The sequence below is a fragment of the Halichoeres trimaculatus genome, unplaced genomic scaffold (assembly GCF_033239565.1).
Source record: "Halichoeres trimaculatus isolate MK-OKI-2021-1 unplaced genomic scaffold, fHalTri1.1 fHalTri1_scaffold_13, whole genome shotgun sequence".
NCBI classification, from domain to species: Eukaryota; Metazoa; Chordata; class Actinopteri; order Labriformes; family Labridae; genus Halichoeres; species Halichoeres trimaculatus.
The window spans coordinates 31,379,820-31,405,445 of NW_027437191.1; the positions used below are offsets into that span (position 1 = coordinate 31,379,820).

At 39.2% G+C, this 25,626-nt stretch overlaps 1 protein-coding gene across 4 annotated transcripts in view; it reads left to right on the plus strand.

Annotated features, from left to right (window-relative positions):
* The window catches only part of LOC141801593 (DNA (cytosine-5)-methyltransferase 3A-like), a 90,767-nt gene that overhangs the window by 17,794 nt on the left and 47,347 nt on the right, over nt 1-25,626 (plus strand). Inside the window, exons 3-6 of one of the 4 annotated variants that reach the window (XM_074684695.1) lie at nt 9,358-9,465; nt 24,669-24,792; nt 25,119-25,156; nt 25,284-25,409. In XM_074684695.1, coding sequence (XP_074540796.1) covers nt 9,358-9,465; nt 24,669-24,792; nt 25,119-25,156; nt 25,284-25,409 — 396 coding nt within the window. Of the gene's footprint in view, nt 1-9,357; nt 9,466-21,051; nt 21,197-24,668; nt 24,793-25,118; nt 25,157-25,283; nt 25,410-25,626 lie in introns of those variants that run through there. The other 3 variants (XM_074684693.1, XM_074684692.1, XM_074684694.1) reach the window with 3 other exon arrangements.

The following is a 25,626-nucleotide window of genomic DNA, read 5'->3' on the forward strand; positions in this document are numbered from 1 at the left end:
GTGATGTTGTCAGCAACTTCATCAGCTGATGATTTGTTGTGTAGTAGATTCAGCATGCGGCTCATGAATCGAGCAGAGCAGAGGGGAGGTACAGAAGAGGAGCCCATTAAAGAGAGAGCTGGGGAGGAAAATGTGTGGACTGGGTGGAGGGAAAGAGGACAAGCTGTCTGCTGCTGATGGGATCCTCCTCTGCCGCCTGGTTTGCAGTCTGGTTGCTTAGTAACTGCTGTGGCCTAAAATAACCTGCCTGCCGACAGAAATAGACCAAAGATATACGGACAGATTGGATGGTGTGTGTTTTTGCGTCCATTGATGCTCATAGGAAACTTTTTTTGGGCTTATTTGTTACTTATTCTGATCTCATGAGACTTGACTGAACTCATTTTCAGTTCATTCTTTGAGTTTGTGTCTGAGTCATGTCTCCCACAAGTCACCGAGGAGGAAGACAGAAAGGACACTTCTGTGAGACAAATGAATTTAGATAAACATTTAGGCAATAACTCAAGAGATTGAATCTTTATCTTATTTCCGCCTCGCTTGTAGTCAAGGGGATTTCTTGATCCCTCAAAAGATGTTATCATTTAATGCTCAATGTCTTATCATCGTCTGGTTTATTTTTCTGCTGCATTCATTAGACCCAAAAAGGAGGGTGCCTCTCAAACTTTCTACGCTTTCTAAGGCAGCTTTCTCAGGAAAAGCTCAAGGCAACGTTACCAAAACATTCACATCAGTTCCCAAAACTTAAAAACGCTTAATTCAGATTTTCATAAAAACAAAACAAGCAGCGTTTCTCACCCATAGGAAGCTCAAAACGTTATAGACTTGGACAGCACATGTCACCCCACTGTTAATCTCTCTTCACTGGCTTACAGCAGCAGCTCCAATCAAATTCAAAGATCTTCTTCTGGCTTACATAACGCTGAAAAGAACAGCTCCCACCTACCTGGGGTCCCTCATCCAGGTCTACACCTCCTTCTGGCTTGTGAAAGACGCCTGGTGCTCCCAGCCCAACGCGGCTCCAAATCACTAGCCAGACTCTTCTCCTCTGTTGTTCCCAAATGGTGAATGAATTACCTAACTCTATACGATCCACAGAGCCCCTTTCTACTTTGAGAGATGTCTGAAGACTGACAAGGGAACACTTAGGCCCTTAATTTGACCCTTGTTGAAGATTGAAGTATATTGTTGCAGCAATTAAATGTGGTTGGTTGGCTCCACAACATTACCTGTTGGCAAAATCCACCAACAACCTGCACATCTAAAGCCTTTCTCACAATAAAACACTCAAAATAGACATTATTCAGAATTATCTCAGCATTAACATTCATTATAACAGCAAAAAAAAATTACAATACCTTCTTGAACTTGTAGAATATGTGTGGGAGCCTTCTACAGACAACACTCAGGGGTAGAAAACCCTTTTTTTACCGTGAGAGGCAGACAGGCAGCCTAGCAAAGTTTACTCCTGGGGCCGGAAAATACTGTTACTTTTTCAACGGTCTATAACTTTGTAATTACTCAAAATAACTTCAGAAATTGGACAGAAAACAATTTAAATTTCACATCAGTGTTCCAAGAATTAACATTTGAAAAGTTTTAACGAGATACAAACCTGCGAAACACAGGTAAAACTCAGTTAGAAGGAAGACACTGAAGCTCCATTGGTTGTCAAGATGAGACTGAGCTGTGGCCAGACGTGCTCCACACACTGTCGTAAACGGCTTTTAGAGAGGCGTGTGTTTGTTTTGGAATTAAATGATATTTATCAGTACAATTATATAATGCTGTGGTTTGAAATGTGACAACAAGTAAATGTAGTAGATGGATATATGTAGTGCTATCGGCAGCCAGGTGCTCTGACATATCTGTAGGCTAACGTGACAACAAGTAAACACTGTCAGTTTGTACAGTAGTTTAGTAGCTGGCAATATGCATCCCAATGCTGTGAGACGTGTCTGTAATGTGTTACGTTAGCGAATCCTGTTTATTTCCTGCCAGTCATCTACCAATCAGAGCTAACGTAACCTCACTCTTCATTTTATTGATAGACTCTCAAGTTTGAACAGACCACCGCAGAATAACTGCTGACTGTGGGTTGGAATCAACATTAGCACAAACAGTTTAGCTCTTTTAGCCTTTAGCTTGTGCTCTATCATCTCTCCTGTTTATCTTTCCTCTTCTGCTCTTCTGTTCTTTTTCTGTCTGACAGTTAGGCTCCAGTGTCCACCATCACTACAAAATTAATCACAGAAATCGTTTTCAGCAGAGAAAAACACAGATCTCTGTTCTCTCTACTAAACTTTGTCAGCTGGCGTGGTAAATATCTAGAAAGGGGACTTTTTTGAGATCACTTAGAAACTCCTCACAGCCCCTTTGAAGGCTTGTATTTCATTGGCCAGCCCTCTGGAGGCCTGTTGGGGCAGCTATTGGCAGACCTTGGTGATTGGTGAAGTCTTTTGAAGATCTCGTTGAAATCTCGTGCTATTTTAAGAGTAGACAGTTGGTGGGAAGGGGGAGCCTTAAAGGTAGGGTCTACAGGAATTTTGGTTGCTTGTTGGTAATCACAACATTCAAACTGGGCTTCTCCTTCTTGGCTCAGTGCCAGCTGCAGCACACACCCATAACCTCCGACTATGACTACGTGAACAGACTCACTCACTGGCCCAGGAGCCACCTGTAGCATCACGTTTTTTACGTGGGAGAGACGTGAGAGCCGTGCACTTGACTTGGTATGTTAGCACAAGCTACGTGCCCGGGTATTTAACATATACCTGGTTAGCAGAAAGCTAGCTTGCGTCACTCTTTGTCCCATGCTGCTCTTCAAGTTCCTGAAAGTGAGTGAAAGTGGAACCAAACTTCACCTTCATTTAGGAAAAAGCTTTAAGTGTTTGGAGTTTAGTTTCGCTTTGGTTGTTTTTCTTTCTTCATTGGAGTTTAGTTTCGCTTTGGTTGTTTTTCTTTCTTCATGCTACGTCCGCTATCGTAGCCACTCAGGTCAGATTCTTCCACTTGCTAATCAACACTTAAAGTCACTTGCGCACAGAGCGCACTGTGTAACCACGGTTTCTCTCTGCCCAGAAACGTCCTGATACGAACAAAACATTAACTTCCAGGCAGAGGAGAGGGTTTGAGGCAGACACAGACACTGACACACATGTATAAGATCTTATGCTCTGCTATTTTAAGAGTAGACAGTGCGCTCATTGAATACAGGAATCCAGCATTGTCTCGCTACATATGCCCATGTTTCTCCCACTAACTAACTCCTCTTGGTCTCACTGTGGAAAAGTCATGCAGACAAATTTAGATACGGTTCACACATGCGTAATACTCCTTTAAATTCCCTTTCTTCTTCCAGGTGGGCTGCATGTGTGAACAGAAACTGCCAAATTCTTCGCCCTGACTCTATACAGACTTTTTTCTTGCCAGCCCTCTGGTCACATTTCCATGAATAAGCCTGTGAAAGAGGAACACGTTTGGTAAAAGTCAGGAAATTTCCCTGAGAGTGAATGAGTGAGTGGGTGAGTGGGCTGAGTGCTGACTTCATTCATAAAGAGCTGAGTCCGTCTGCTTTGTGTGCTTAACTGCTCAACTTACTCGAGTTTCTACTGCTGTTTGTGATTCCTTCACGTAGATAAAACTTGGTCCAAGTGTTTTTTTACGAGACAATTTCAGGGGACTCAGACTGAGGCTGAGCTCTTGTTTTGAGAAAGATTTCAGAGCTGACACCGGTCTCATTTTTCCTTTAGCTGAAATCATTGTATGACGTGTCTTTACTCATACATCTTTTGTCTTTAGATAGGATATGAAGAAAGCTTTATTTGGACTTTTACTGATATAAAGTAGCCGAGTGGTTTTGCTGCTCCATTAGATTGATTTGAACTCGTGTGTCACTAATACACTCATCGTAAAAATGTGCGTGTTTCTGTAAACATGCATCGTGACACGGGCATATGGACGGCACCCCATGCAGACAGGCACTGGGCCATTACCCTCTCTGGCTGGTTGCTATGCTGATCGTCAAGGAAGTGACATCAGAATGTTTAGTCAGCATGATGGGAGACAGTTGCTAAGCAGTTTCAGCACCTTAGCAACTGCTCCCGTGTCACTGCAACATACGGGCCAGCCGAGGAGAGAGGGAGGATGACAATAATGGAAACGCAAGGCGGACAGCAGGCAGCGGACACAGTCAGGCCAAATACTGAGTATCACAAAAGAAACAGAGGAGGATATCACTGTTAAACTAAGTAAAATGAGAATACAGAAACTTGACAAAAAAAAATTCAAAGTGAGTGTTACAATCATCAATCTGCAGTTTCTAGTGTATGTTAGAGGTTTCATAGAGTTTAACACTGTACATAACCTCAAAGCCCTGTTCAGAGTCTTATTGGAGCCAAATAATAACATCAGAGTCTTAGATTCAAAGAAAATGAGACACAAACACATCTAGAAAGTAATTAACCCCTTAGTTTTAAGGTAGGATCTGCAGAAAATTTCATTTTTTTAAGTAAACACAACATTTAAACTGGGCTCCTCCTCCGTGGCTCAGTGCCAGCTGCAGCACACACCCACTACCTCCGAGCGTGACTCAACGAACACACTTACTAGCCCAGCAACCACCTGTAGCATTGTGTTTCTATGTGGGAGAGACTCGAGAGCCGTGCACCTGACTTAGCATGTTAGCACAAGCTAATCACAGGTATTTGACACATACCTGGTTAGCAGAAAGCTAACTTGCATCACTCTTTGACCCGTGCTGCTTTCCAAATTCCTGAAAGCGAGTGAAAGTGGAGTCAAGCTTAACCCTCGTTTAGGAAAAAGCTTTAACTGTTTGGTTGTGTTTTTCTTTCTTTGTGTTACGTCCACAAATGTAGCTGCTCTAATTAGCTTCTTCCACTAGCTAATCATCACACAAAATCACTTGCGCACTGGGCTCGTTGTGATTGGCAGATGTCACCACGCTTACTCCCTACCCAGAAACCTCCCGATACAAACAAATATGAACACACAGGCTGAGGAGGGGGTTTGAGGCAGACACAGACACTGACGACCGAATCTCAATCTGCAAAAAACTGAAATCTTATTCAGTGTTTTTGTCTTATTTTCAGTAAAAAATGTCTTTTTGGACTCAATAAGAGCCACATTCACCTGAACAGTCCAGAAAAATGTCTCATTTCGAGTTATTTAAAGACAAAAATGAGGTTTGAATTTCTAGTAACAAGTAAAAGTAAATCAGTTTTTTGCCACAATCTACCCTCAAAACACCATATTTAAAGCTGTCATGGTGTATTCAGCAGAGCAAGAGGCTAATTGTTCTCTCCTGTAACAGTGAGTTTTAATCTAATGAATTTCATTTCAGCCTGAGGCAGCGCTGCACATAAAGAATATCAACATAAGTAATGTTTGTAATGAAAATCCCTGCTGGTGAAACAGACGCCCCGTATTCAGGTTTTGAGTGTTTAACTGAAGATACAGCAGGTGTAGCTCACTCCGTTTGGCTCTTTTACATTCCCCACTGGGTCCAACAGAAATGTTGCAAAGCCCTGAAACTACAGCAGCTCAAATCTTGGCGTACGCAGGTGTTAAAAGAGAAAGTTGCATTACTATTGTGAAAGAAGAGTTTTACAGCCAGAAGAGGAGAAGAGGAGGGTGAAACTGTGATGTGAGGTTGGCTCATGTGAGTTTTGGACCAATACTCAGTGTTGGAGGTTTCTTCTTCCAAACTTTCGTTTTGGCTTTGGTGCTTTTTTATCCACAGATGTGACAGTGATAGAGGAGCAAACTGGGAAGCAACAAGTAGTTTAAAAGTGGACCTTGTCAAATAGGTATGCAATACTTTTAAATAGCAGTTTCAGTCTTTACTACATAACATAAAACACAGCAGTTTCATATTAGCTTAGCTTGAAGTCCTTTCTTTAAAGATCTTGTGAAGATCTTGTGCCATTTTAAAAACTGATTGTTCTACAGGCAGATTCTGGGATTCCTGCAACATGTGATCTGCGTTAAGTAAAGAAATCCAGCATTAGCCAGGTTTACATGCAGACTTTTTATCATCCTGATTGGAGATCTTAGGTCAACTGTTTCCACGTGATATGATCTTTTCTGGCTTGGTGTTTACATGTGCCATGACATTCAATCAGAACAGCTGTTTTACAGATGTGTGACATGCAGATCCATGAAAACATCATGTAAATATCAAAGATGGAGGTCCATCATCAATTTAGCGAAAGCATTTCCCATTGTTTTTTTCAGAGTGGGAGAACAATACGATCTATTGAACTATCATGATTTTTTGTGCAACAGTTTTCAATCGTGACTTCTTTGTTGAAAACTTCTGCTTTTTTTATTGTAAAATCCTTCATTTAAGTCTTTGTTATTAAGCTGGGTTGGAAAAAGTTGAGACATCAGATCCCCTGAATAAATCCTAAATACAACACAATTTATATCAAATTTGCACCTGGAGTATCATAAAAAAAACAAATCAACAGAAAAGCACATTGTCTCAGCCACAAAGCTGTGGATGAAGGTCTGCACCCAGTGTTCCCAACCGTTCAGTAAGAAAAGTCACTTTTGGCTGTCCCAGAAGTTAAAAATCGCTAAATGACGTCATTTGCATGCAATCGTCATGAAAGCTGTAAGAAAGAGGAATAACAGCGTAACATTTTGTTTTCATATTAAAATCAAAATATCAACCCATTTCTGCACCCGCTGCTTGTTGAAGAAAGATTAAAAAGTGCTGTAACACCAGAGTCTCCCAACCCTGGAAAAGTTGCTAAATTTGTTGCTAGTCACTTTTTTTTTTTTAAATAAATGAATAAATAATTAAAAAGTCACTAGGGGTCTGAAAAGTCACTAATCTGGCAGTGGAATGAGTTGAACTTGAATTGTACGTCAAAACAGAGCATGCTCAGACAGAACCCAGCCTGACAACTTTAAATTTCACTGTTTACATGACAGAATTTCCTTTTTGATCCGAAAATAAATATCCTACCTCTGTGCCACCGAATGAAATTCTACTCAATTTCGGCCTATTACTCCTGATTAGGGTTTTTATGTGGAGCATTTCAATTTGGTCTAGGCTTTTAACCCAGTTCCCATCGTAATACAAGTCTTCATGTAAACCCACCTACGTGTAACTTTATATCCATGTTAAAATAACACACATTGATACCGCTGCTTTAAGTATTTTCTTTTAGATGTTAACGTAAATGAGCATTTGATGCTGCTTTATAAAAACACTTGACTTTTAGTGGTACGATATGAACCAGTGGCTTTCAACATTTTTTTATATGATTCGTAAACATTTGATTTGTGAACACGATTGTCTGGTATGGAGACTTGACCATGTTTCTTAAAAACTGGTTTTAATTTAAGAGGCTGAAAAAAACATTCAGGTTAAATTGGTTCAGCTTGACTTGCATAATTTTTTCCTTCTTTTTTCACTAGAGATACATTAACAAGGGAACAGGCTTCTCCCACTTTAGTCCTTGAGCTTTAAAATAAGAAATTTGAACTTGTTAGCCTGAATCTGCTATGACATTACAACAGGGGTGGCCAACCTGCAGCTCGAGAGCCACATGCGGCTCTTTGATCCATTCATTAAAAAAAATATTACATTGTTATGAGTAGTGGAGTGCCAATCAATCTAAAATATTGATATATTAATGCCAACGTCACTTGGGTGATGAGATTGATACCTAAGTTTCACTTTCTTTTCTCTACATCGCTAATGTGCTCATAGCTATCTAGATGGATGGAACTTCATGTCTTCTGCAGTAAAAACAGAAATTTGTCTTGACACGGCTCCAAGTACGAATTGAAACACACTTACAAACACAGTAAGTAAGTAAGCAATGACCAACTTTACAGTGGGTCATTTGGCTGATATTTCACTCTCATTCGTACAGAAAGTGAACAGGTACCAGATTTCTCAAATGTCAATTTTGCTTTTCAAAATTAAAACTAGAATACATGTTTCTCTGTATTATTTTCCGGATTTGTTCAAAATAATCATTAAAACATGGCAAAGCTGTAAAACAATTTTAATAACTAATTTAGATAAGATAATTCACTTTGTGTGTGTCCGAGAAATCAGTGTTACCGTGTTTCCCACTGAAAAAAAACCTACAAATCAACAATGGTATGCTCCAAAGTCACATGACCTAAATCAGCTGAGGTCCCATCCTTTTTGGTGGGAACCGTGAAGAAAGTTTTGCATATTTTTGCTCCTCCCCATCAATATTTAATCTGAGTGTTTGTCTGTACATGGGGCGCATTAACTGTTCATCAACTGTGTTACCAACATTTTCTGCTGTTCTTACTATAGATGTTATAAAAACCAAACCAGGTCAGAAATATGAGGTGATTGAGACCATGTGTTGTCAACTGTGTTACTGTGATTTTAAAAAAACGCACATATTTTTTCACTTTTTGTATACCTGAAATGTTCCCCTAATTATAGAATCATAAAAAGAGGAGTTTGTAGGTTAAAATAAGAAATTTAAGATGAAGACATGAAATATGTGCTCTCGTCAGTCTGGATCTCGCCCCGCTTTGAGGCTTTCCACAGCAGTTTCTACTCTGAGCGCCTGACCCAGTGAACTCACCACCTCGTCAACGCACGGGCACTGCTCGCTATTTTTATTTTAATCATCAGTGTAAGATTACACCACTGCTGCTCCACTACTCTGCAGTGCTGTAATACTCAGAGTCCGCTGTGAGCAGAGGAGCAGATTTAGGCTCAAACCTTCACTTAGGACGTCTGTATGAAGCACACCAAGGAGCCATCAGGCTGAATTTGTTCACACAGACTTAAAAAAACAAAAAGAAGAATCTTTGTTACAGTTTGTGCTGTGTACTCCTGCTGAGCTAAACACAAAGCAGGTGTTAAAAGCAGTAAATTAAGCTTTGCTGAAAGCAGCTTGATTTCATTTCTTTAAACATATTTCAAACTCTTACATAAGCCTCAAAGTGCTTGAGGTTTCAAGCGTTAAGAAATGATGTTGAGATACAGGGAAAGGCGTAATTGTTTCGTCTTAATGGCTTTGTTTAACCAGAACATGACTTTTTGTTTTGATCTTTGATGGTTCATGAAGCTGGTCTTGATTTGGTGTTTTTCTCTGCTAGTTTAAAGATCATTAAACATGTCAAATTAAGCTTCGAATTCGTTTTAAACTGTGAGTTTACAGCTTTTCAGTCACGTTTCCTCGAGTTGCAGCCACCGACTTCAAATGTTGCTCCACCACATGTCCGTGAGGCGTCGTTTCTCCAGCGCTGCCTCGCTCCTGACTTCAATTATAACTTCACACAGCGATGGATGTGCTCAGTGTTTGATGTGGTTTTCCTCCAACCGTCTAGAGTGAAGATGGAGCAGACCAGGACAGTCCAGAGGAGGGGACGCCAGCGAGCCCCCGCACCAAGCGCAGAGTGGGTCGTCCTGGCAGGAAACGCAAACAGCTGCTTCCTGTGAGTACTGTAATTACGCGCTGGCGTCGGCCTCTTGTGCTCCACTATGTGGCAGATGATTGATTGCATATTTACTCACCTTATACAAAACTCCTCATCCAGCCTGAAAAGCTTGTTTCAGACTCTGAGAGTCGACACACTGGGCTTCTCATGTTTGTGCTCTGTAACGTGTTAGCTGCTGCAGAAACACACAGAGGAGCCTGAGGAGACGAGTACAGTATTAACTGAATTATTGGAGTGTGTTGACAGTTTCTCTCCTCTCCTCACTGCAGCTTCTCTCTGCTCTGATGTGTTACCTGAGACTTTGATTTTACTGCAGTGACTAAGATCAGGGATTTCTCTGACATGTTGACTTTTTAGGGCTGATAAGTTTATGCCTTAAAGGGGCTGTGAGGAGATCTGAGTGATCTTGAAAAGTTTCCTTTCTAGATATATCCCTGATCGTAATCAGCCAGCTGACGAAGTTTAGTAGTGAGAAGAGAGATGTGTGTTTTTCTCTGCTGAAAACGATTTCTGTGATTAATTTTGTAGTGATGGTGGACACTGTAGCCTAACTGTCAGACAGAAAAAGGACAGAAGAGCAGAAGAAAGATAAACAGGAGAGAGATAGAGCGCGAGCTAAAGGCTAAAAGTGCTAAACTGTTCGTGCTAATGTTTATTCCAACCCACAGTCAGCAGTTATTCTGCAGTTATTTTGTTGTCCTGTTAGCCTGTGGTTACATCGTTGCACCAGGTGGCCGATAGCACTACATATTTGCTTTGCTTGTTTGCTTGTTGTCACATTTCAAACAACAGCGCTACGTAACTGTACTGTAAAAATGTTGACTTGAACAAAAAAAAATCCATTCCAAAACAAACACACTGGTAAAAGTCACATCTTTATGACAATGTGTGTGAAACTCCAGGCCAGAAGGTGGCACTATAGTCCACCAGTAGCGCCAACTAACTGGCTACTAAGCTACTGTATGAACTGACATTTAGCTTGTTGTCACGTTAGTCTATGGATACGTCGTAGCACCAGGCTGCCGATAGCACTACATAAAGGTGGCTACTGAAGTACGTCACAAACTTGCAATGTTAGCTTCTTGTCACGTTTCAGACCCTAGCGCCACGCAACTGTACAGATAAATACCTTACCTTGTTGCGCTGTATCCAGTAAAATTTTGACTTAAACAAAGAAAATGTGTTCAAAACAAACACCTGCCTTATTAAAGGTCACATCTTTACCACAGTGGGCGGAGACTCCGGGCCAGAAGGTGGCACTGCAGCCCACCAGTAGTGCTAAATGAACTGGCTACTTAACTTCTGTATGAACTGACAGTTAGCTTGTTTTCATGTTAGCTTATGATTATATCATAGCACCAAGCTGCTGATAGCACTACATATAGCTGGCTACTGACGAACGTCACAAACTTGCAATGTTAGCTTGTTGTCAAGTTTCAAACTGTAGAGCTACGTAACCACACTGATAAATACCTTTCCTCATTGTGTTGTATCCAGTAAAAAGTTGACTTGAACTTAGAAAGTTTGCTCCAAAACAAACAAGCGCCTGGTTAAAAGTCACATCTTTACAACAGTGTGCATGAGACTCCGGGCCAGAAGGTGGCGCTGCAGTCACATTAAATCAGATCCTTCTCATAGCATCTTTAACTTAAGTTTTAGTCAAATGTTTTCTGTTGTTTACATCTCCAACAGCTGGACAACAACTCTTTAAACACTTAACTTTGTGTAATATCTCAGCTCAATAACCCGGCCCAGGTTCTCCTTCCAATATAAAGCTGCTGTGCTGTCCCTGCTGATCTATAGTGCAAGAAAAGCTCATTACACACAGATAAAAGTGGTGTTACTCCAAGTCAAGTTAAAGGAAAACACAGTTTCTGTGGACACAAAACAAGGACTGCATGGCACCTTAACAACAGTCCTGCAGTGAGAGGTGCAGGTTGAACAGATAGTCTTAATCAGCAGATTATTTTAGCACGCCATTGTCGTGACAGTGTGTGAGACACCGGCTAGAGAGTGACGCTGCAGTCCAGTTAAAACAGATCCTCATCACAGCAGCTTTAAGTCCTTGTAGACATATAAATCTTCAAAACTTCATATCCTCATTATTTTGTCCTCATTCCCCCGTTTGAGTCTGGTTTCATTCTCTTCCTGCTTTCTCCACTTAGCTGACAGTTGAAGTTGAGAGGGAACGTTAGATGTTTTGCCTTATACTCTGTTACACTGCAACAAACTGAAATCTTATCAAGCTTTTTTGATATAAGCCACGCTCAACTTATTAGTCCAAAAAATGTCTTGTTTCAAGCTATTTAAGACAAAATGAGGTCTAAATTGCCTGTCTAAAGTGAAAAAAATACTGAGGTGAGGGTTTGAGGCAAACACAGACACTGACACACATGTATAGGCCCAGAAGTGACAATACTACACTGCAAAAAACTGAAATCTTATCAAGTGTTTTTGTCTTATTTTCAGTAGAAAATGTCTTTTTAGACTTAATATGAGCCGCATACACCTGACCAGTCCAGAAAAACGTCTTATTTCAAATTATTAACAGACTAAATGGGTTCTGAATTTCTTGTAACAAGTTAAAAAAAATCTGCCATTGAATCAAGAGAAAAGTTACTTGTGTTTTTTAATATTTTTCTTTTTCCATTGGCATATTTTTTTTACTTGTAACAAGCAATTCAGACCTCATTTTTGTCTTGAAATAGCTTGAAATTAGACATTTTTCTACTTAAAATAACAAAACCACTTGATACGATTTCATGTTTTTGCAGTGTAATAGTTTACTCAACAATAAAAGGATTAACTGGTGAGGGTTCAACACTTACATCAGCTCATTATATGTTAGATTTACGACGACTGATTCAAGATTTTTTTCTTATAAGAGCTTGAATAACTTGTGGAGCAGAGACGACCTCATTAAACTTTAATTTTTCATGCCTTTGATTTCTCCTTTGACGCCTGATTCGTTGCCAAGTTGTGAATACAAACATGCTTTTATTCTGAAAGGACGCCAAAGCTACTTAATTAAGACTGTCGGGAGAAATGTCTGATTTAAACTTCCCTGCTTGTCACTGTGGCACATCCTCATGACATCCATTACATCTCTTTCTCTCAGTGTCACCAGCAGAGCAGGTGAAGAGAGACACAACACGCAACACTTACGCAAGGCGTGGAAAGAGCTCGTCCACGAGTTTATGATCCCAGAGAGGAATAGAAAAGAAAAATGCTGAAGTGTTTGGCAGATTTATTCTGTGTGTGGGAAACATCCTCAACTGCAAAAGCTTCACCTGCCGCCATGTCTCTAGACAGAGGCAGAGGCAGATAGCTCCCCCTGCTGTTTAAAACAGGCTTCATGACTCACTTTCATATCAGTTATTTGGAATCGTCTGTTTTGTGCTGCTTTTCACCTGCCTTTGAGTTCATCCACGGCTGTTGCCTCTAGTGCTGGAGTCTGCAACCTTCACACAACCTTTAGGAGCTACAAAATCTACTTAATCTTCACAATAAAGACAAAAACGTTTATAAAAGTCACTACATAGTAGAAATCAAGTGAATAATTATCTAAAGGAGAATCTTTGTGTTGTTTAAAAAAATTGCGCATGTGATGTCTTAGTTTTTGATTTTTAATAAATTTGCAAACATTAAAAAATAATGTCAAAATTTTATAAACTTGCAAAATTTATGAAATTTCAGTAAGTTGCAAAGTCCTTCCCACATTTTGAAATTTAAAATAAAAAATCAATTCAAAAACATGCACAAATTTGCAAAACCCCAAAAATATTTAAAATCTAAATTATTTGGAAACTAATTGAAAAAAATGTCTGTTATTTTAAGAATTTTTGAATTTTATTTTTAAATTCCCATGCAGTTAAAAAGACCTAGGGCAAAAGCTAAAAAAAAAAACATAAAAAAAAGAAAAAAACATTTTAAGTGTCAAAGAATTTTTTTTGCAAAATTTGTAAAATTTTGAATTTCAAAATTTTATTTTATTTCATTTTTTATTTTAAAAAAATAAAATTGGATTTTATTCCCCTATTTTAAATTTTTTTTAAAAAAATGTAAAAAAATTAAATTCAGAAAATTTGCAAAAGTCTAAAAAAAATTTTAAAGCCTCATTACGCGATGTGATGCATATTTTGTTCAACAAAATGTTATTGCATGTTTTTATTTAGTGTCAGTGTCTTTAATCATCAATGCCCTCTGCAAAAAAAATAACAATTATTAATTTTTATAATACTTTTTTAAAGCTACAAGGAGACACTGCAATGGAGTCAAAGGGCGGCATGAGGATCCAGAGCCGCAGGTTGAAGACCCTTGCTGTACTGTACTTTTCTGCTTTGTTACCATGCTTTTATTTTGGAGATTTATTTTAGTTTGACCTCGTGACTCAAGGATTCAAACTGCCAACCATTCAGTCTCCTGTAGACCAGCAGAAATTAGCTTTAAGCAGCTCCTCCCTTACACACTTCCCCTCCATTCATCCTCTTATCACCCACTTTATACGTGTGTATCTGTGTGTATCTGTGTGTGTGTGTGCAAGAAAGTCAACATAGCTGATCAAACAACCCTGGAAAGAGGAGGATACCGCTTTCTGAAGGAGTGTGTGTGTGATATGCATGCCTGTGTGTGTGTTAATGTGTGCAGGAGAGCAGGTCTGATCACGCTTTGATGTTTAACAGGGTAGGCAGGTGAAATGCCGGCCTTGTCAAACACACACACACTCACGTTCAAAGATGAATGCATCTGTGTGTAGCTGCCCGGTGTTTGTAAATGTTGTCACAGGAAACACGCAGCAGAGTGGACAAATATTTAGGAGCAGGGAAAGTAGAAGAGAGCAAGACTTCATGTACAAAGGAGCTGGAGGAAGTGATGGTTACGGCAGTCTAAGCAGCAGCAAAAGTAGTAAATGTGTGTGTGATGTGTGAAAATACTTGAAAACCTGTGCTACAGTTGGTGGTAGCTGCTTTCAGCTATGACAGTGGTTAAAAAGGCCCTCAACACTTTTTAGGTGATGTAGAAAAAAAGTCAGTGTTATGAATATGCTTGTTCATGTCCCATGATTAAAAATAAGACGATCAAATTAGTTATTTCTAAATGCAATTTCACAGAACATGTGGTCGAGGTCAAAAAACACCGACAGGATTTACGGCACACAGTGGTTCCCATGAAAAAATGACCAAATCTGCTTGTGAGAAAAGTTTTGGCGCCCTGTTCCAGTAAGCACAGAAGTATTAAGTCAGTGCGCGCGAAGCAAGAAGAAAAAACTCAGTTTCCTAGAATCTACACAAAACCAAGAAAGCAGAGTTTTTAAGCCCTCGCTTTGGCTGGAGTTTTCAGAAAACACTGTTTTTTGAGACATAAAGCTGCATTTTCCAGTGGACGACAGGTCGTATAAAAACAAACAAACATAAATATCTAAAAAATATACAACACAAGTGCTTTCCTTTACAACCAACAACATCAGAACAAAACAATTCGAAGTCAATCTAACGACAGTACAACACAATTATAACGGCAAGAATATCTCACAGCATTACTGGGTGTCAAAGTCAGTCTGAATGAGAAGGTTTGAGCCTGGATTTAAAAAGCCAAGAGTCAGTAGTGATGTGTTTTTCAGGGGGGCAGCTTAGTCCAGAGTCTGAAGACCAGATTACTCCAGTGTCTCGTCCTTGCTCTGGGGACTTCCAGCAAGAGCAGGTTTGAGGACCGTAAGCCACTAGTGGGGTTTCAAACACACACTAAATCAGTCAGATAGGAGGGAGCAAGGTTGTTAAGGGCTTTAAAAACAAAAGCAATATTTTGAAATCAATTTTAAAAGAAATAGGAAGCCAGTGAGGGCAATTAAAACTGAGGTAACGTGTCCAAGAAGTAGAGGTTGACATTCAAATCACGCTTGGCTGGGTCGCTTCCTTAAACTTTTATTTTGGTGCTTCTCGTGGGCAGGAGTGTGAATTTGAATGTTAGCTAGATTTTAAGAAAACCTATCTCCAGATTCAAAATTCTCCACTAAATTTAAAAATCTCAACTTAGTATTTAGTCTTATAGAAAAATTTAAAAATCTTAGCTAAATATTTAGAAATCGTACCTCAGAAGATAGAAATCTTGACTAAATATTTGGAAATCTGAGCCAAATATTCAGAGATCTGTGCTCAAGATTTAGAAATCTTTGTATGAGATTTTAAAATCTTGGCATAGTATTAAGTCCTAGATAAATATTTAGAAATCGTAGCTAAATACCTAATAAACGATACCACAAAAGTTAGAAATCTTGAATAAATATTTAGAAATCTTTGCTGAAGATATAGAAATCTTGGAGTAATATTCAGTCTTGGTTAAATATTTAGAAATCTTAGATAAATATTTAGAAATCTTTGCTTAAGATTTAGAAATCCTAAGCAAATATTTAGAATTTTTTGCTAAAGATGTAGGAATCTTTGATAAATATTTAATCTTAGCTTAGTATTCATAAATCTTAGCTAAAAATTTAGAAATAATACCTTAAGAGATAGAAATCTTCACTAAATATTTAGAAATCTTTGATTAATCTGCTGTCTGCTCACAGCAGGTGAAGCTCTTCCAATGTGGCGTTGGTGTCTGGTGTCAGCTCCATTAGCCATGTCTTTGAATAGCATGATGCTACTCTGCCTTCTGGTATTCCCTCTGTCGCTGGGTTAGCACGGCTAGCTTGTCCGTCTTATTGGAGATAGATCTTATGTCCCAATAACTTTAGATGGAAAAACAGGTTGATGTTGTCACTTCTTTGCTTAGTCATCCTCCTTCTTCTCACCTTTTGGGGAAACATCTGGCCTAGCACCGGTTAGCATTGACATGCCCCAGGCTGCTAACAGCTGATTTCAGATGTAAAAAATGCAGCCATGGTTACATGTAGGATCTCCAGACAAACACAGGAGCAAAAATAGTAAATAAACCACACAAGAAGAAGACAGAGCTGCTGCAACAGGCAGCAAGTCAATGGCAGAATCAGCTATTTGGCAAGTTTTCAACCCACATATTCAGCTCTCCTGGCCATCTCAAAAACGTGGCTCCATTTAAAAGAGAAATAAAGAGTCCTTCCAACAGTTTCAGATCTGTTGCCAAGAAGCACTGTTACAACAAAGAAGATAATCAACCAAACACAAATTGCGTTTCTTCTTTGTGCTCAGTTTATGCGAGCGGTAGTTGCCGCAGCGGTAACGCTTGCTGGTTATTATGATAATGATAGCACTGGAATACGGGTAATCCAAAGCAGCAGGTTGCAGAAGATATATTTATAAAAGAACTCTCCTGCCAAACAGGCAGTATGTTATTCATTACCCCCTCCTCCACACACACACATTCACAAATTCGCTTACACACACAGTAGAGTGTATCCAGGAATAGAGCCATTGTGTGTGTATCAGGGTGGAGCTGTAAGTGACACTAACTATAGAGAGCTGAGACGGAGGGAGCCTCTCTGTCTCCCCCTCCCTCCTTCACCTCCATCACAACTAATAACACACTCACATGTACACAAACACACACTGCTCGGCGCCCACAAGCGGCGTTTTTTGCAGCTATGATGACGGTCTTCGTGGAAAAGTGGATCAGTTTCATGTTACTGAGCTTCTCGGAGCCTCCGCGCTTCTGGCTCCGTGTTTTATTTCTCACTCCTTAAAGTTAGAAATGACTCGATGACTTCCTCTTTCTTATTTCTTCTCTTTTCTCTTTGTCTTTTTATTGCATGTGGAGACATGTGTGGAGCAGCTGGTGGCTTTTTTAAAGCGTGTGTGTACATATGTGTGCCTCGCGCTTGAGGCTTTTGCTTGAAGTTTGTCGTACAGTGGGACTTTAAAGAGTCTTTCCTATGATTTATAAAATGATACATGGAAACAATCTGCTGTGGTTTAACTCAGATCGTGAAACAACTTCTTCACCCACACCAAAGACTGGATTTTATCCTTTAACAGAGTCATCATATCAAACCGAACATCTAAATTCAGATTAAGAAAGTAAAGCTTGGTAAGTTTTGACTCAGTCATGCATGTTTGCACTTTGCTCTTGTTTCTTGGAGCGTTCTCAATGTGAGCCAAACCTCAAAGGTCACAGAGACGAGCAGCGTATGAAATTAAAGTTTCATGATAACTGACTTGTTGAAGCCAACTTACCTTCTTTTTGCCCTGTGTGGGAAAAAAGACTCAGAGTTGAGGCTCTGTTTTTATTGATGTATCAGTTTTAGACGGTGTTAGATCAAATTTATGTTTAGTCGTCAAAAAACACAAGGTGTAAAGGAAGTATAGGACTTCATAAAGGGTCTTGAAATAGTCTCAGTTATTTCTAAAGGCTGTTTCTCAGCCTCCCAGGACAACACAAATCCATTTCTAGAAAGTAGACAGTCTCTTTGATGACACCAGGCCAGGAAGTGAGTCGACCAATCTACAGTTCTACAGTTTTGTTTAGCAGATACTTTTGTCCAAGGCGACAACATCTCTTAAAGTAGAAAGGGACTCTGTGGATCGTATAGAGTTGGGTAATTCATTCTACCATTTGGAAACAACAGAGGAGAAGAGTCTGGCTAGAGATTTGGAGCCACGCTAGGCTGGGAGCACCAGGCGTCCTTCACAAGCAGAGCATAGTGGGCGAGGAGGAGTGTAGACCTGGATGAGGGACCCCAGGTAGGAAGGAGCTGTTACTGTCAATGTTTTGGAAGCTGGAAGAAGAGCTTTGAATTTGATTGGAGCTGCTGCTGGAAGCCAGTGAAGAGAGGGTGAAATGTGCTGTTTTGGCCTTTTGTGTCAGGTAGGGTCTGATCCTCCTGATGTTACAGAGGGTATATCCACAAGACCGAGCAATCGAGGCAACGTGAGCCTTAAAGGTCAGCTGGTCATCAATCAGGACACCCAGATTTCTGGCAGTTTGTGGCACAAGTTGATTAGAATCGAGCAGGACACTGATCTGTGGTTGAACAGAGGGACAAGCAGGAAGGACAATGAGGAGTAAGATTTGTCCTTTTTCTTTAAGGAAATTATTTCTTGGATTTATTTTGTAGTAACTGCCAACACTGGAGCTGGGCTGGCAAAAAATAAAAGGACAGAAGATTCAGTCCACTTTGATTCAGTATAGCATTGTCCTTCTTTTCCACCTGTACAAATGAAACAGAAAGACAGTTTGAGCCACCCTGGATGGGAGCGTGTCTATGTTCCCTCAGCCTCAAGTTCCCATAGTTCCTACATTTCTAAATTTTTGTTTTTCTGGTTTTGTTTGGTTTCAGCATCTATAAGCTCTTCCTTAGCTGAAACCCTTTTTTATCAGTCTATTTAATTTTTTCTGCTGTTGATCAAGATGAAACTACTCATTCATTCATTAAAACATCCTGTGGGAAGATTGTGCTTGAATTACAGGGAGATGCAGGAGCACGAGACCTAATTTTGAAAATGTCAAAGATAAATGGGAACATAGGGCCAACCCTTCCTAAGGTAAAGAAAAGGGTAGTTGGTTCCTTGACACTGTATAGATATAAAGTCGGTTGATGTTACTTGGACAAAACTTTAAGGGGCTGTGAGGAGTTTGAACGTGATCTTGAAAAAGGTTATTTCAAAATGCTATTTCTTAGCCTTCCGATTTTAGAACTTTAGCAGTTCTCTGCTGAGGACGATTTCTGTGATTAATTTTGTAGTGATGGTTGACACTGGAGCCTAACTGTCAGACAGAAAAAGAACAGAAGAGCAGAAGAAAGATAAACAGGAGAGAGATAGAGCACGAGCTAAAGGCTAAAATGGCTCAACCAGGGGTCAGCAACCTTAATTTTCATAGGAGCCATTTTGACTCTAATCATCTGGATTAAAGTCATTCACGAGACACAGTCTACTTTATCCTCACAATCGAGACAAAGAAGTGTACAAATTGTATACAAAGTTAAAATCTAGGGAATAAATATCTAAGAGAGAAGTTTTTTGATCTGATATTTTTTTGTGTGCATGTGATGTTTTTTATTTAAGTAAATTAGAGAATATTTTTACAAAATTAAAAAAAAAATTAAATTTAAAGTAAAAAATTTAAATTTCAAAAATGTGCAGATTTCATTTTTTTTTGCATTTTAGAAATTTGAAAAAAATCAAAAAAGAAAATTTTTTAAATTGTCTAAAATTGTTTTGTTTTGTTGCAAAAAAAAAAATGAAATTAATTATTTAAAAAAATAATAAAAAGGAGAAGTTAAATATACTTAAATGTTATATCATAATTAGTCACTGTCTTTAATCATCAATACCCTCTGTACGAAAAATTATTTTTTTTATTTCAACAATATTTTTTTTTAAAGCTACATGGAGCCACTGCAAAGGAGTTTAAGAGCCACTTGAGGCTCCAGAGCCACAGGTTGAAGAGCAGAAAGATAAACAGGAGAGAGATAGAGCACAAGCTAAAGGCTAAAAGTGCTAAACTGTTTGTGCTAATGTTCATTCCAACCCACAGTCAGCAGTTATTCTGCAGTGGTCTGTTCAAACTTGAGAGTCTATCAATAAAATGAAGAGTGAGGTTACGTTAGCTCTGATTGGTAGATGACTGGCAGGACATAACCAGGGTTTGCCAGCGTTACATATTACAGACACGTCTTAGAGCACCGGGCTGCCGATAGCACTAAACTACTGTACAGACTGACAGTGTTTACTTGTTGTCACGTTAGCTTAGAGATACGTCAGAGCACCTGGCTGCCGATAGCACTACATATAGCCAGCTACTACAACGTTTGCTTGTTGAAACCACACCGTTATATAACTGTGCTGATAAACACCATTTAATTCCAAAACAAACACACACCTCACTAAAAGTCATTAACGACAGTGTGTGGAGACTCCGGACTAAGTTTGTGTTTGAGTGACTTTCATGTGTGTTTTAGAGATTATGGTTTAATTACAACATCAGCTCTGGTACACTTGTGTTTGTGTTTTATTTGTGCTTGCTAACAGTTTCTTTGCATCATTTATAACTCACATACATTTATTTGCTGCGTTAGGCTGGTACAGCTGCTTATTTCCTTACGTTTGGGGCTCTATTGTTTTATTGTTTGCTACATCCTGCTCTCCCTGCAGCCTTCCCTCTGGGCAGCATCAAAGTTTAATCCAACCTAAAAACTGCCCTCGGTCTGTTTGTTAGGTGTGGCACACAGCTTAAAATCAAATCGGTAGAGGCAGGTACTTTCCACACTGTCTGAAACTCAAGATCAAGCTTAGATACCCCGAGAAGAAGAAGAAGTGCAGGTCAGTGTGGTGTTGTTTGAAAAACTGACAAAAACATCAATAAATAAAATATAGTTATGACAAAATCTTTTATTTTCTGCACAGATGATTTGTTTGTTCAAGTCTTTACGCTCAGTTTTCTTCCTTTAAAGCTGCATTAAGCAATATTTCTCAAAGTTGCATCAAATGACCCACCTCTGTAGCTCGCAGCCCCCCGGCGACGTTCTTAGTCAGAGTTTTGTTTCATCTGCTCCAAATGAAACCCGACAAATGCACCTGTTCTCATCTGAGGAAGTGTTCAACCAGCTCACACAAGCTGCTTACACACTTCCTCTTTAGCGCAAAATGGCGGGGAGGAGAAGTGTCTGACGGGCGTTATAAAACCAAAGCAAAGACATGCAGACATTTTATTTCTCAGAAGTTGGTCGACCAAAGCAGAGCTGAATTGGATTTACTTTCAACAAGTGACCAAAAAGATGACTGCAAGTCCAGAGTCCTGTGTTTCTGCTGAATGTGTAAGTAGTCAGTTGTTTGCTTAAAAGCTAGCTGTAGGAGCTCATTTCGGTCTTTATGCCTCCTAATGTTAAAAATGATTGCTTAATGCAGCTTTAATTTTACTTTGGTTTCTTTTTTGCCGTGTGTTCACATCAGTGGCACGTTAGACTCGGGTGCTCTCGCTGTAAGTTAACTTTAACAACACAAATCGCTTTAATCTTGTTTTTTTTTCCACCATGATTCTGCTTGTTTGTTTGTTTTTAAGCAATATTTAAGATTTATTTCAGCTAATTTTTGCAAATATTATTGATTAACCACAATTTATGATTTCATATTAAGCACATGCTTGATTTTTGCATAGCAAGTTTTACTCTGTGGTTGATTTGTTTAATTTATTTGTCAAGCTTTGTTTTGTCGTGTTTTGCAGTTTAAAGGGTCATTTAATGCTATGAACAAAAGTATGTTTCTGTTTTTTCCATTTGAATCACCTCTGTCATTTTTAGTATTATGAGTCAAAATGTTGCTGATGCGTTTTTTTGTTTTCAACCATGATATGCAGTAAGAGAAATGAATGAGAGTCCAGAGACTCGTCCTCTTCCTGAAGGTGAAAGAAAGTGTGTCAGAGGCGTTATCTGAGGCCAACTTTGAAACTTTGTACTCTAATTTATAATTTGAAAAAGAACAAAATGAGGAGGAAAAAGGTAAAATGAACAGAAAATTAAGAGCGAGGAGGATTTTACTCTGTCCTTGGAGCTGAGGACAACCCAAGAGGCAACATACCGTGCATTTATTGTATTTTAAAACTTAATGTTTACATTTTAGGCTGCCTATCTGACAACTTGGCCAGGGACTACAGCTGGAAATTAACTGCAGAAGCTAAAGCTGAATCCAAGTTAAAGGGGGCTTTCCACAAAAAAATAAACAAATAAACTAAACTAAATTAAATATCTGGTCTAAAAATATAAAGCTTATGCTCAAGCTGCAGTTCTTTGAGTGTCCACTTGAGGCTGGCTGCAGAAACACCAGAAAACACATACACACCAAGCCAAAAAAAGACAACCCTTACAGCAAACATAAACATGTTTGAAAAGCTGATGTTTCCAAGGGCACACACCATATGAGGAGTTAATTTTCATGATTTGTTATTAAACTTATGAGTTTTGTCCATATAAGGGCATGGCTGGCTTAACCAACAGTGAAAACCCTGTAGCTGTTTGCACAGAGGCTGCACAGAGGCTAGCCTCTTTGCCTCATCAAATTTAAAGCAATGCTAGCTTTAGTATAGCGTTTACACTAAGTCCTAGGGGTTAGTATTAGCAAGAACCTCATGATAGGATACACAATATTGTGATGTATTGCGATTTTCTTCACAGTTAACTCAGAAAACATATACATGATATTTATGCTAAAATTCAAAGGACAAATTAAGTCAAAACTATTTGATCGAAAAACAACTTTTCTATGTTGTTTTGAAATACAAAAAGCCAAATGTATAAAGTTTGTCACTAAAACTACTGTGACATTAAACTAATTTTGCAAAGAAATTATGGTGAAACTAATAAATGTTAATTGGTTTAGACAATGTTTATCATAAAAAGTCTCATATTGCTTAAAAAAGTCACTTTGAATATTACTCAAAATGACTTTCAACTAACTGACCCAAAAAATAGAGGGGAAAAAATGATATTTACAACATAAAAACCCATATTTTCAGGTTTTAAGATCATCTTTACCATGCAGTCTATAGGCAACATACAGTGGAGTGGCTCTTCGGCGCCATCTACTTTAATGAAGGTGCAAAAGTTGTACTTTACTTCCAACCCCATTAAATAATTGGGGATTTTTTTTTTTCACAAAAACCTTGATATAAAAAGTTGATATGGATATTTTTCCACACTTCTTCTAAGACTCCCACCAGTGATTGGCATTGAAACTAAGTATCAGAAACAAATGGTTGACATCATGGAAGGTATGCCCTCATATTGAAAACAACTTTTCTATTTTATTGTTTTTGAAATGCTAAAATTCAAATATATGAAGTTTGTCAATTTAACCACTGTGACATTAAACTAATTTGCAAAGAGAAATTATGGTGAAACTGATAAATGTTAATTGGTTTAGCCAATGTTTATCATAAGAAATCTGATATTGCATAAAAAGTTACTATGAATATGATTTTATCAGTCTACAACACTGTAAAAATTAAACTCAAAATGATTTTAAATTAACTGACCCTGAAATACAGAAAAATGAAGAGATGTTTATGGCATAAAAATCCATATTTACAAGTTTTAAGATGATTATTATTCAGTCTATGGGCAACATACAGCGGAGTAGCTCTTCGGCGCCATCTATCTACAGCAATGGAGATGTGAAAGTCGTACTTACCTTCCAACTTTTTTTTTTTTTAACAAAAACATTGATATAAAAAGTTGATATGGTTATTTTTTCACACTTCCACTAAGTACTCCACCGGTGATAGGCATCAAAACTTAGCATCAGAAACAAATGGGTGATGTCACAGGAGGTATGCCCTCATATCATACAGTCTGTGATCAAACCTCACCGCTCATTTTGAAAACTACAAAGAAGTAAGGTTTAAAAAAATGATCAAGTAGACCTTAACTTCAAATTTGTTTTTGTTCTTAGTAGTCAGAATTTTGGCTTTTGAATCCATCAAACCACTTAGTTTTAAAAGTTAGATCCTATTAAATCCATCTCGGAGCTCCCCGTGTTTAAAGTCTGTCCTTGTGTATTTAACTTTGCCTCACGGCCCTTTTTGTCACCTTTAGTGTTCTCTCCCTTTTACAGGCCTTCTCACCTGCTCGTTACAGCCTTTTTGGGCTTGTTAGCGTAGCATTAGCGTCTGTTTACCCGCACTCCCCTGCTCCCCACTTTCTAACTGCCCGTCTATAAAAACCTGCCGTCTGTTTACGACCAGTATACGTGGAGATCCTGCCGGGGCGCTTGATCAGAGCTGAGCGCCGTTAGCACGCGTGAGCTAATGGATGCTAATGAATGAAAACAGGACGGTGTGATTGTGTTTGTAATTAAACGAATCACACGCTGCAATTTTCTGTTTTTGACACGTTTGTTTCAAAAAAAGCAGAAACAAAAGCGTTGAAGCATTTTTGTTTGGCTGCATTAACCATCAAAACTCACAGGTGTGTGTGTGTGTGTGTGTGTGTGTGTGTATGTGTGTGTGTTAATGGGAGCTGGGGGTGTTTATTGCACTGATCCTATGCAGACACTCTCTGCTGAATGCACCTGGTCTGGATTGCACTAATAAGAGCAGACTACTGTATGTGTGTGTGTTGCAGTAGCTCCTTGATTGTGTGTGTAGATCTCAGTTAAATGTGTGTGTGTGTGTGTGTCTAAAGCCTGCACATGTGTTTATGTGACGTTATGATGTATGTGAAGTCCTTTGATAGTCCAGACACAGGGCCAGCAGCGGTTTTCTCAAACCTCGACTGTGCTCCGTCTGTTTCCCAGGAGATGGCGACCTCTGACCCCTGTGCAAACGCCCCCCCAACCCCGCCTGAGGACCCGGAGCCCTCCCCCTCCCCTCGCAAGAAGCGGGGGCGTCGGAAACTCGAGCAAACCGAGAAGAATAAGGGTATAGATTTGATTCAAAGTCATATTATTCTTTTTATGACTTTGTCCAGATTCATAAAGTTGTAAAATGTAAACAAACTTTTTTTATCTGACACACAGACGCTAACTTAATAACTTTTAACGAGCCTTGATATTAAGGATTCTTGACTTAATTTACCTACCATTTTAAGAACCAAATCACTTCCAGGTTTCTGTGTCTCAGAGCATTTCAGCTTTGAGTATAGACGCCTGAGCCAAGTGATGAAAAGCATGACTTTACCTCCTCATTAAGGCTCTTGTTAACGCTGTACAAATGGACCATTTCCTGTAACTTCTCTTCTCCTGCAGACGAGCCAGACGACAGAAACTGCGACTCCCCCAGAGAGGTGAGAAACCCGGCGACTGTTTCCTTTTCAACACACAAAAATGAATGAAGACGACTGGTAGTAGAAGCAGATTGAAGCGATGGTGTGTAACTCTTTTTTTTTTTTTCATACGTTCTTGTGTGTGCAGGCACAAAAGGGTGAGACCGGGAGGCTGCGGAGGAGGCCGGTCCCCAGAGTGACTTTCCAGGCTGGAGATCCGTATTACATCAGCAGGAGACAGAGAGAAGAATGGCTCAGCCGCTGGAAGATGGAGGTGGGAGAGAAACACGTCTGTCTGTGTGAATTTTACAGCGTTTTTATTTTTCTTTTGGAGCCTCGTCAGAAAGAAACACCTCAAGTTCACACCACAGAGGCTGAAAAAAAGAGGAAATGCAGCTTCTGCATTCTGCTGCACACACTGTAGAGGATTTCTTAATTTCTGAATCATTTTTGGATGATTTGTAACGGAAAGTATCATAATTAAAACCGGA